We start from the raw sequence: 12,367 nt of genomic DNA, 5'->3' as shown, positions 1-12,367 counted from the left end.
TCTGCTCAATACATAATATACATTTCAGTATAAGTTACAATTGAACTCAAAACTCCTGTGTCTGATATACCTTGTAAATTGTTTTGTCCAAAGTAAGAATTGGTGCTGCGTTCTTCCAATACAATTCCTGTATAAATGTCACTGAAAGTTGAAAACAATAGGTTTTGTGCTTGGAGCTGAAATCCTTTGGTAGGATGCACAATTTGTAGGCTTTAATGAATTTCTGTCTGCATTGCCTCTGTTCCGCATAATCTTTCCTTGTGGCAAGAACAACTACAGTTTTAAAGTGCTGGGACAAGTAATTCTGCAGGTCACCAATAAATGGAAGGTAGTGAGCAGAAGGGCAGGTTGATCAGTAAATATGATCCAATTTTTTACTGTCCCTTGTAGAATAATTTGTTCTCCTATGCAACACTGTTGATGTTTGAAACAGAATTATCTTTTACTGAATATATTTTAGTTGGGGGTAAAAAGCAGCTTGGAAATAAAGGCAACTTGGAATTTCCCACACATCACTGCAGCATGATCACTTGAACCCATGGTAGTTTTACCAGTAAGTCTCTTTACCAGTGAAAACTAGTGAAAGTTTAGAGTCAAGGGATGTGGTATTGAAGCAAAAGAGGTGAGTCTTCATTTCATAGTGTCATGGGCAAGTTAAAATACAAGCAATCTTTTTTTAAAGTGTAATCTTAGCTGTAATATAGGTAATATGGCAGACAATTAGTATGCTTAAGGGTTCAACAACAATATGGTAATAACCAGATTATCATTTTTTAATGGTATTGTTTAGCATTGAATATTGGCCTTTGTTTTGTGGATTGGTGCCAAGGGAGGTTTCATATTCAAAATGCAGACGGAACCTCAGTTCAAAGGATGGAACCTCTGACAGTGTGGTTTTTGTTCCCCCAGTGGAGAGCCAGTGTGTGTACTCGAGCTTTGTAAGTGGACTCAAAGCCATTAGCTTCTGATGTGAGGCAAGAATGTTATCACTAAGCTGAAGTTGGCACCCGGCAGCACAGATTTCAGTCATTTATCTTTGTGCTGCCTTGAAATTTCAATGGCATTCTTAGTAACTTGCCACTTTTCCTTGTGCAGGTTGTGCTAAATATTAAAATCATTATAAATGCTAGGAAATAAAATCAAACAATTTCACATCATAATTAACAGCAGCAGTGTATAAATATAAAGGGTCTTTGGCATTCTAAGACATCAAGGTTCTTCATAAGATGATTATCAAATAAAATTTGACACTAAGCCACATAAAGAGACATGAAGGCAGTCGATCAAAAGCTTGATGAAAGTGCCGGGCTTTAAGGGGAGATTTAAAAGAGGAAAAGGTCACAGAGTTCGAAATGCCCAGGGAAAGGAGCATCAGCAGTACTTCTCAACCCACCACATCCACCAGCTAGAAAGGGAAATAAAGCAAATGTACTGGAACACCATTACCTACAGGTTTCCCTTCTAAACTGCGCACTTTCCTGACTTGGAAATCCATCAGCATATCTTCATCATCACTGGAGTTAAAATTTGGAACTCCTTTCCCAATGAGAATGTGGGGTGTATTTTCGGCAGTGCTTGAAGGAGCAGCCTTCATGAGGGGAATTAGGAATGGGCAATAAATGTCTTGCCAGTAATTCCCATTTGCAGGAAATTAATTATAAAAAAGGAGTGAATTCCAGACTTAGGATCTCTGCAGGTGAACATTGTAGAAAAAGCAGAAATGTTGTAGAATGCTTTCAGAAAAATATTAAGTTTCACAGAGGTAAGGAAAATCATTGCACTCATTCATGAAATTCCTGTCACCTTATCACCTTCCGTCTTTTCCAATTCCTGTTTAGCTGCCAGCAGTTTGCGTTCAAGATCAGTCAGTTGCTGTGCCTGAATGGAAAAAAAAGATACGATAAGTTCCAGTGTACAATAGTAAGAACAACATGAGTGCATACTCAAAATCTACCCTATGTGCAATAGATGGTTACTGCACAGCTGATGGAAAGGTCTTTGATATATTAATAAACCTTTTAGCTAGCAATAGATTGACTTTAATATCACTCCACGTAAGGTGCTGCATATTAAGTTTGAATATATTGGTCTATTACAAGATCTGTAAAGTTCAGAAGATGGCACATTAACCTCAGGTGAGAAAGTCACCCGCAACTCATTTTTTGTTCATCCATCTTGTGTGATCTTGAAGGCCTCTCATTGGAGTATGAAGCACAGCTGTGTTAATAACTTCCCAAATCCTTCCATGCCAAAGAAAATATTACCTCCCTGATGGACAACAACATCCAGAGTCAGACAGCCCTGGCATTTTGCAGCAGTGACCAGCACAGGATATTAGAGTGCATTAGCTTTAGTGAACAGGAAGGGCTTTCAGAGGTGCATTCATACAGTACTTAAAATAAATTTCTGGCTAACCTATTGAAAGTTACACTATGTAGGTGAGAAGTTTCTAAGATGTTCAGTAGTAAACTTTATCGGTAAGATTATAATTTAAAATATTCTGACCCTGTCTCCTGGGGTAGCAAACATTTTCCTTACAAACCATCCACCCAAAACCTCTTGAATTTAAAATTGGAGCTCTCAAATTTCTCCAAGTCTCTACTTTCATGTATTAACCTCCTCAATCTTCTTCATACATCCTTCAATGCTCAAGTGCCTCTCTTGTGTCAGTACTCAAGGTGACATCAGAAAGATAATCAGTTTATTGGTTTAGCTTTATGCTACAACAGATTGTCATGAATGTAAGACTCTGGAGTCTTTTCAGCTTCATGCTTTATTTGTTTCAAGTGAATAATAGAAAGGCAAATTGGGTTGGTGTATAAAGATTAAGCAGCACAATGCCAACTGCTTCTCAAACCTCCCACTTCAAATTGACATCCTCATTGATTTCTTAGTTCTTCACATTTTGTTATGTATTGATACAATCATCAACCTGAGTAAACTATTGATTTAATACTTTCAGGTTTTATCAGAAAAGAAAGTTAATTTATATTTTTGTAAATACAGTTTAAACTACAAAATCACCAGTGAGGTAAAAACTGTCTCATCCTATCAGCCTTCCCCACATATGCAGCCTGGACAAGAATCCCTCCTTTGACATCTCCCTCCACCCAGTTCACCTCACACCCATCCCTCATCCATGAAGTCCAGTCTTTGACCAAACTTTATGATAAGCAATTGTAAAAAATAAATAGCTATAACATAGTTTTCTATTTTTAAGTAAGCCCGCTCTTTAAAATAAATCAACCAATTAATTGCCAAAAAAGGAAACTAAAATTAAGTTACTTCCATTTTGAAAATAACACTTCTATATAACATGAATAAATTCAGAAATAACTATATTTAGTTTGGGTTTATTAAGAAACTATTAAAACACCCTTGTTTAAAAGTCTGCACATTTTTTTGTGTGACATTCAAATATTTTCAATAAACTTTTGTTTTTACATATTAAACAAGAGTTCAATATGTAAAAACAAGAGTTATTGAAAATATTTGAATGTCAGAAAGAATGTAAAGAAGGATAGTGGGACGTAATATGATAGAAAATAGTTACATCTCCAATATCTTGGCGTGAATACATCTGAGACTGATGATACTTAACCCAAGCTTTCTGCGACTGAAAAACTGCTGCTTGGAACAATTTTCTTCAGTGTTCAAATCATTTAGTAAACAATAACTTATGAAGCTAAATTGTACTTAATGTGGTACTTATTGAACCCAAATTGGCAATAATCAGAGACTAAAATCTGCATATTTAACACCAGAGTTGAAGGAGATCTATGATGCATCCAAAACATTCTATACAGTGATATCACTTCAAACAAAAATGCAATTACAGTTACAAGACAAAGTGGGGGCTGTTACCAAACTTTTCTGAAATTCATACATTTGATATTTATGTATTCCATTTCAATATATTTGTAAAAGTAACATTGGCTGAATCTTCTCCTGTACAGCTTATTCCACTAGATCTGTGTGACATATACACAACCAGTGACTGATGTTGAGTGCCAGATATTACATTCCTCCAGCACTGAGATTCTTCAATTTTAGAATTGCAAAAGTCTATCCAAATGTACATGCTGTCACTGTGGGCAATCCCCATGTCATAGAAAACAAAAGGCTTTAGTCATTGTTTAAAAATTAAGTTTCCTACAGGAACCTTTAAGAATCACCTTTAGTGATTCCTTTGCTAATGTAATGTTATTTAATAATAATAGACCAGAAGGGAGAAGAATGATCCTTAGATTATGTTGAATAGCCCAATAATGTTAGTGGGAATGATTTTCAGCTTCAACAGACATACTATAGAGAGGAGAAAATAGCTAACATTAAATAAATATGTATCCAAATGAGTATCCTGGATTATACATGTGAATATGAAATAAGATCAGGATCCCACTCTGTTGTGAGGCCTGGTACATTGATGCTTGCCTTCTGCCCGAGATGATTTGGATGGAATGATGCCAAATTTTGTGAACCTCTGATATAAAGGAACTGAGCTAAAACAGACAGCAGTGGGAAACATTTTTAAATGACCCGTTTTGAATAAATTCACAATAAAATTAACTTGCAGTAGTCAGTGACAGCTGATGGTAATTCTTAACTGGACCTCACTCTGCTTAACAAATATACACAGCATTGTTTTCTCAATAGGCCATTTTTGATTGAATTACTCAGAATGTAACTGCACTGTGTAATGAATTGACCTGTACGATCAGTATGCAAGACAAGTTTTTCACTGTACCTCGGTACAAGGGGAATAATAATCCAATACCAGTACCAAAATATGCTGCTTTCATTCAGATATTATGTGTTGTAGAATACATTATCATGAGCCATAGAGCACTACAGCATAAAAACAGGCCTTTCAGCCCATCTAGTCCATGCTGCCTGATCTTCTGCCTAGTCTCATCTACCTGCACCCGGACCATATCCCTCCAAACCCCTCCCATCCATATACCTGTCCAAACTTCTCTTAAATGTTACAATTGAACCCACATCCACCACTTCCACTGGCGGCTCACTCCACACTCATGCCACCCTCTAAGTGAAGAAGTTTCCCCTCAGATTCCCCTTAAATATTTCACCTTTCACCCTAAACCTATGTCCTCTAGTTCTAGTCTCACCCAACCTTAGGGGAAAAAGCCTACATGCATTCACCCTATCAACACCCCTCATAATTTTGTATACCTCTATAAGATCTCCCCTCATACTCTTGCGCTCCAGGGAATAAAGTCTTAACCTATTCAGCCTTTCCCTATAACACGGATCCTCAAGTCTTGGCAACATCCTTGTAATTTTTTTCTGCACTCTTTCAAGCTTATTGATATATTTCCTGTAGGTAGGTGACCAGAACTGAATACAATACTCCAAATTCGGCATCACCAACATCTTGTACAACTTCAACATAACATCCCAACTCCTGTACTCAGTGCCCTGATTTATGAAAGCCAAAGTGCCAAAAGCTCTCTTTACAACCCTGTCTACCTGTGACGCCACTTTCATGAGAGTAACTATTTTACTTCATTTTAAAATTGTGGACTTAATAATTGTCCTGAACCAAAAACACTGCAAAAGGAACCATTATTAGCAGAACCACTGCAGTTTAAAGAGGTGGCTTACCATCATCTTTTCAAAGGCAATCAGGGGTGAGAAAAATCGGAAAACAAAAAAAATGCAAACACTGTAAATCTGAAATAAAAATAGAAATGCTAGTCGGGCAGGATCTGTGGGAAGAGAAACAAAGTCAAGGATTCCGGTTTATGGCCTTTCACCTGTTCTTTCTCCTTTGGCACATCCTAATCTGCTGAGTATTTCTAGCATTTTCTGTTTTTAGGTAAGGAATGGGCAGTATTTGTTGGCTAAAGGTGTCGATATTCTGCAAATGATTTTTAAAAAATGTTCAGACTTTAATTTAACATGCAGTAAGTGATGCTGATTAATACGTTATTTTAAATTGTCTTATAGAAAATTCATGCTTCCCAGATGACCGATGCATTAGAAGTGTGTGTGTATGTGAAGAGTGTGCGTGTCTATGTAGAGAGTATGCATGTGTGCGTGTAAGGAAGGGAGATAGGAGAGAGGTCAGGGTTTCCATTATTTAAATATGGTCATTTATTTATATACTTAAAGGATTGCTGAAAATAGCCACATCCAATTAAATGTACTTATCCATGTATAAGCATTGTATTATTTTGAAGGATATCAAAGTGAATCAGTAGCTTAATTTAAAAGTAGGATTGAGGAGAATTTGTAGATTTTATATAGATAAATCTGAATTTGATATTATTGACTTTGATATTCTTCATGTAGCAGATCAAGCTCATAGAAATAATCATTAATTATTCACAGGCTAGGGATCCAAATAATGCATTAATTAGTTAATTATTATTTAATAAGATGTGGATGAGGAACTTCCATTCAATATTTATAGTTTTTTTAAATGTTGGGATATGGACATTTATAAGAAATACTTGCAGGGTTGGAATGAGGGCAAGGCTGACAGGATTAGGGATCCTGGCGACACCAATTGACAAGGGACATTGAGACTTTGGTCAGGGAAAAGGAGGCTGCAGGCCATTGAGCCATACATCAGTGGAAGGAAAGTTACTGGAGGGGATTCTGAGGGACAGAATTTATTTTCACTTGGAAAGGCAAGGACTGATTAAGGATAGTCAGTATGGCTTTGTGCATGGGAATCATGTCTCACAAATTTGACTGAGGTTTTTGCGGAAGAGACCAAGGGGATTGATGAGGGCAGGCAGTAGGTGCTGTCTATGTGGATTTTGGCAAGGTCTTTGACAAGGTCTCCAGTGGTAGGCTGGGCAAGAAGGATCCAGGGTGAGGTAGCAAAACTGGCCTAGCAGTAGAAGGCAGAGGGTATTAATGGAGGGTTGCTTGTCAGATTGGAGACCTATAACCAGTATTTTGCTGCTGGGGTCATATATATTAATAATTTGGAAAAGAATGTAGGTGGCATAATTAGTAAGTTTGTAGATGACACCAAATGTGGTGGTATATTGGACAGTGAAGTTAACAACAGGATCTAAATCAACTGGCAAAGTGGGCAAGTGAATGGCTGATGAAATTTAACTCAGACAAATATGAAGTGATGTATTATGGGAAGTTAAACCAGGCCAGGACATACACAGTGAATAGCAGGGCCTTGGGGAGCGTTATTGAACAAATAACTAATTGCAGATAATCTGCTGAAATAGAATGACATTTAAAGCTTGCAGGTTGTAGAAGTCAGGACACTAATTTAGACTGTGGTGTTTTGTTTGCATAAAGGCAGATAGCCTGGAACAGAACAAGTGCATTCAATCTGTCAGGAACATGCCAAGGAAGTATGGTACTTGAAATGTGAGAAGTAGAGTACTGATTAAGAGATCGAAAACAAAGGAGGAGTTGGGTCATCCAGAAGGTCAGTTTGCTGAAATAAGCAAGATTTGTGACAGATTTCTAGACAACTAATAATAGGGACCCATTCAAGGAATAGTTCAGTTTGTGAAAGAGTAAACAGGGACAATAAGCAATGGTTTAACCTGCAAAGAAGAGAGGAGGGTAGTAATAAATGAAACAAAACATATTTTGGAAAGGAACAGGGGTAAAGTAGCTTTTGAAGTTGGTGCTTAGCAGGTAATTTTGAAGAAAATTAGTGTATAAAGAATGGGGTTAGTGAGAGAAAGGGACCAAGTGTAACCAGAAGGAAGGGAACCAGCAGTTAGCAGGACACAACAGGAGGACAAGGCATCTGCCACCACTGTCATTCAGAGGGCAAACTTTTGAATTTCAAGGAATGGACTGTGACTATTTTCCTTGTTAAATATCACTTCTTTGTGCTGGATGCTTACTTAATAAATCTGTTGTGCTTACAACTAATATACAGTATCTGTACCCAGAGGTGTTTGTTGTAGTTATGAGCAAGTCTCTTGAACTAGATTAAATAAAGTATAAATTAGTAAATCTCACAGTAGTGCCCTTGATAAGACTTCTCCAGCAACTGAAACCAGGTACTATTGGTAGAATAAAACAAGGGTCAACTCTTGATCATCAGTTGATCCTTGTAGAGTGTTAGTTATGCCGTGTGGTAGTGTCTCTTTAAAGCACACCAAGATGTTGACTGAGGGTCTTTAGGGAGATTTTAAAGTTAAGGTGAGGAAGAAGAGTGAGGATGTCACTGATGGAGGAGAACCTGAGTCCCAGAATATCTTTCCAGGATGAAGTGATTTTCACTGGGGAACAGGTCAATGATAAGAAGCAGTAACCAGACTGGGAATGATCTTGAAGATGCACTCCTTGCACATTGTGCTGAGAGATATTATGGCATTACCCTTGCTCTTGATTTCAGAGCAGGAGGGAAGGATATCAGAGTTATAGAATGCCAAGTCACTCAGATGGCTGCCATTATTGCAAGTAACAACGTATACATATGATTCGGGTTGGCTCAGCATAGCAGAATCTCGAGAAAGCAAGTCTCGAGTAAATACGGTTCCTAAAAAATTAATGACTACTTGCCCAGATAGTTAGAGGATTCACAGGGGATGTCAAGAGAAGCTCTCCAGCATGTTCAAAGAGAGACAGATCACAGGTGGTGCCACACTGTTATTCAACAGTTGGTTAGGCAGGTGGATAAACAAGGTGCAATTGTAGAGTCAGTGACCATGGGAAACCTCATGTTGATCATAGCATAGAAACTGATAAACCTAGTCGAAATATATATATGCTCCTTCACGGCTTTGCTCTACATTAATTCTTCCACTCATGCTGATATGAATGAAGAGGTAGTCACACATATAGAGAAAACCTCTTATGTTGAGAGCATGCTGATTGATCACCAACTACAGGAAACCCAGTGTGTGTAATGAATAGGACTCAATTAGTTTCTATCATCTGTTAGAATGAGAGACCCTGCCCCCACCAAATACAGCAGCAGAAGTATCTCTCCCACGAGTCCCATGGGCAGATGCATGCATACAGTTCTAATTATGAGGGTATTTTGAGTTACAGGCCTATGTCCAACAGTTAGGACCAATAACCCCACAAGTCTATATTTGTCATTATAAACTGCTTTGGGAATAGATGATGAAAACTTAGGAAAAAAGTTGCATCAAACAAAACAAGGTCCCCACCATTCATCCACAGTGCTGGGGAAATAACTTATACTTAACTTATAGGATGATACAAGGATATCCCAGTGAGATTCTTTCACAGAGGAAACATAAAGTTGCTCTTTATAAAAGGTGCTTTTTAAGAACATACAGTTAATGTTGAAGACTGCCTTACCACTACTCAGAATTCACCTTGGATCAAACTCCTATGAGATACAACCAGTGAATTTGCTAAAAGTCAATGTTAGGGACTGCAGAAAGAGAAACCTGTTAACCTAGCAGAAGGACCTTGCACCCTTCCATCTGTGCCAAGCCTTAAGAGATTAGCAGTGTTTGAATTGTGCTAAGATTGGATATATTGCCAAAGAGTGCAAGGATAATCCACGTTCTGTCATAAATCTGAGTTAAAAAGTGAGTAAATTGGAAGCTGCTAGTTTTAGTTGATGTGAGAGTGTTTAAAGTTCTCCATTCATTTTATTATTTAAACCTATAAAAAGCTATTATTATTATTTTCTAAAGTTGTTTCACTGCATAGGACTAATTCTGTGAAGGAATTCTTTTTTAGCCTGCGTGATGGAACAATTTTGCACGTTCCTGAGGTACTGAGGGCGATCTGACAGAAGATAACTATCAAACCTTTCAATCTCCAAACATATTTGATTTTGTTTTTATTTCCTTAGGATATTTCAAGCAATATCTCTGAAACAGACTGTCTGTTCATTAACAGACAGTTAATGTTGTTGTGGGATCTTGCTTTGCAAGAATTGTTCACTATATTTTCTAATTTACAATGTACTTCAAAAATACCATTTAGACTGCAATTTAAGAGCTGCTGAAACCAATAGAGATACTCTGTAAATGCAAATCTATCTTTTTCTTACCCCTGTGAATAATATTAGAGATAGTGAATGGAGCACTCCAGTAAGTTGACATTGATGCTCATGTCAGACACTTCTACATCAGTTATAATACAAGAAAGATTTGAGCCAAGTTTGCTATATCCTACACAATGATGAGCATTGTTCCAAAGGCCAAAAGGTCTCATCCTGATGAATTTTCTATTGAGCTTAACTGTTGTCTTTTGTACCTTCTCTGAATTGATGCAGCTAGTTTGTGCCAGATTATAGACAGTCGTCTTCTGTGATGTGTGCCAACTATGATCTGGTGAAACAGTGGCAGACTTTTCATGTCAGATCCCATCAATTATTCTGTCAGTCTTTATTGAATTCAAGCTCAAACCACAAGAAGAAGAAAAGCAGCTCCAAAAACACTCAAGACGCTTTGCACTATCCAGGACAAAAACACCCCATTTGATCTGTACTCCATTCACCATCCTGTGACCCATCTACAAAGTTTGCTGCACTAACTCACCAAGCCTACTCCGTCAATACCTCCTAAAACTACGACCTCTATCACCAAGAAGAACAAGGGCAGCAGGTACATGGAAACACCACTACCTGCAAATTCTCCTCCAAGTTATACACTTTGTTCACATGGAAATATATTAATATTCCTTTATCGTCACTAAATATAAATCTTGAAACTCCTTATTAAACTATACGATGGATGTACTTTGACCAGAAACACTTCAATGGTTAAAGAAGATAGATCAACATTATCATCTCAAGGGCAATTGGCAACAGACAGTAAATGTTCATATTCTTCAACATTCTTATGTTCTTATTAAAGCAGGCACTAAGGTAAAAGATCAGCCAAGGTCTCACTGTATGGTGAACCAGGCAAAAGGGGCTGAATGTTCTACTCTTATATTTCATACATTCTTGTAAAACTAATTTAAAAAAATACCTATTTCACCATTAAATTAACCCATTGTTTTAAATATCAAGAATGGGAAAGGGTTTAATATGTGATAAAGGGTGCAAATTACTTATAAACAGGTGGGAAAATAGGTTATGAGCAGGACACCAAGAGTCTCCAAAGGCCTATTGGTGGTAAAGTAAGCATGCAAACAATGACAGATGGGTGTAAGGAGCAGAAATGTGAGGTTTTCAGTTTTGCAGGAAGAACAGAAAACCTGTGAAATATTGGTATTCAGAGGAATCTGAGTGTACAACAAGCTCATAAAGTTATCAATTAGGTACAGCAAGTAATTAAAAAAATAAATGAAATATTGGCCATAATTACAAGAGGGCAGGAGTACTGAAAATTCTCTTTTACACAGAACTGTGTGGGGCATTAGTGAGACTATACCTGTAGCACTGACTACAGTTTTGATCTCCTTATTTAAGAAAAGATATACATGCCTCGACATGCAGCACATATTCACTGCAATGAGAGGATATTCTGAGGAAAGTCTGCATAGAAGGGGAGGTGATTTCATTGAACTTACCTGGAATTGAGAGAGCTTGACTGGCCAGAAGCTGTGAAGATGTTTTTCCGGATATGACTGTCAAGAATTAAGGGATGCAGTCTCAGAATAAGGGGTCAACTATTTAAGATGGAGATGAGGAGGAATTTCTTCTCCCCGACAGCTCTTTACCCCAGATATTTTGGATACTGAGTTGTTAAGTACAATCAAAGCTGATATGGATAGATTTTTGGACTAGGTTTTTGGGATATGGGCATAAGGCAGGAAATGCAGATGAGCCTTTTACCTTATTGTGGTGGAACAGATTTGAGGGACCACAAGCCCTATCCTTCTTTTTTCTTAGTTCGTTCTTAGGTAGAAAAATGGTGTAAAGTCACATGCATCACATCAAACTTTCCAATTGCAGCATGCCAACCTTCTCCCTTCCCCAAGCTGATAACACCATTCAAAATGTCATAAGATTTTTGCCTGAAGAGCTTTTTATTCAACTCTTTGATTCTTATCGTTTGTTGTTGCAGACATTTTATGACTTGCTGCCTTGCCAATAGACCAAAGGCTGAAGACAAATTAATTGAATTTTTAAGGCACAACTGTAGATGTTGAAGTTGTTGCTATTTTAAACTCAAATTATGACATATCTGCTGGATGCTTTGCTGCTGCCTGCTCATGTATGAATGCATGTATTGAATGGAATATGCACATTTTCTGAGAAGATTGCTCTTTTTCAATAAAAGTATGTAATGTCACTGACTGGGAATGACTGGACTAAGCAGTACTTCTCTAAAGCATATAAGCTCAGCTATAACATCTTTCCTAATACAAAGTTCATCTTTAATTTAGCAAAGGCACGACACTTTAATCAGTACTGCTCTGCAACACTCAAGAAACTTGACCCTATCCAGGACACACCAGTCCATCCATCAGT

The 12,367-nt window shown here is 37.5% G+C and overlaps 1 protein-coding gene across 4 annotated transcripts in view; it reads right to left on the bottom strand.

Moving 5' to 3' along the window:
- luzp2 (leucine zipper protein 2) overlaps nucleotides 1–12,367 on the bottom strand; it is a 242,263-nt gene that overhangs the window by 48,051 nt on the left and 181,845 nt on the right. For all 4 annotated transcript variants that reach the window (XR_007957404.1, XM_052028976.1, XM_052028975.1 and 1 more), the window contains one exon: nucleotides 1,804–1,878. Coding sequence is in view for 3 of the 4 variants with exons in the window: in XM_052028976.1 (XP_051884936.1) it covers nucleotides 1,804–1,878 (75 nt within the window). In the remaining variant the exon portion in view is untranslated. The remainder of the gene's footprint in view (nucleotides 1–1,803; nucleotides 1,879–12,367) is intronic.

The sequence above is a fragment of the Pristis pectinata genome, chromosome 14, assembly GCF_009764475.1.
Source record: "Pristis pectinata isolate sPriPec2 chromosome 14, sPriPec2.1.pri, whole genome shotgun sequence".
Taxonomy (NCBI): Eukaryota; Metazoa; Chordata; class Chondrichthyes; order Rhinopristiformes; family Pristidae; genus Pristis; species Pristis pectinata.
The sequence above is the reverse complement of the archived record's forward strand: the minus strand, read 5'-3'. Positions and strand labels throughout refer to the sequence as shown.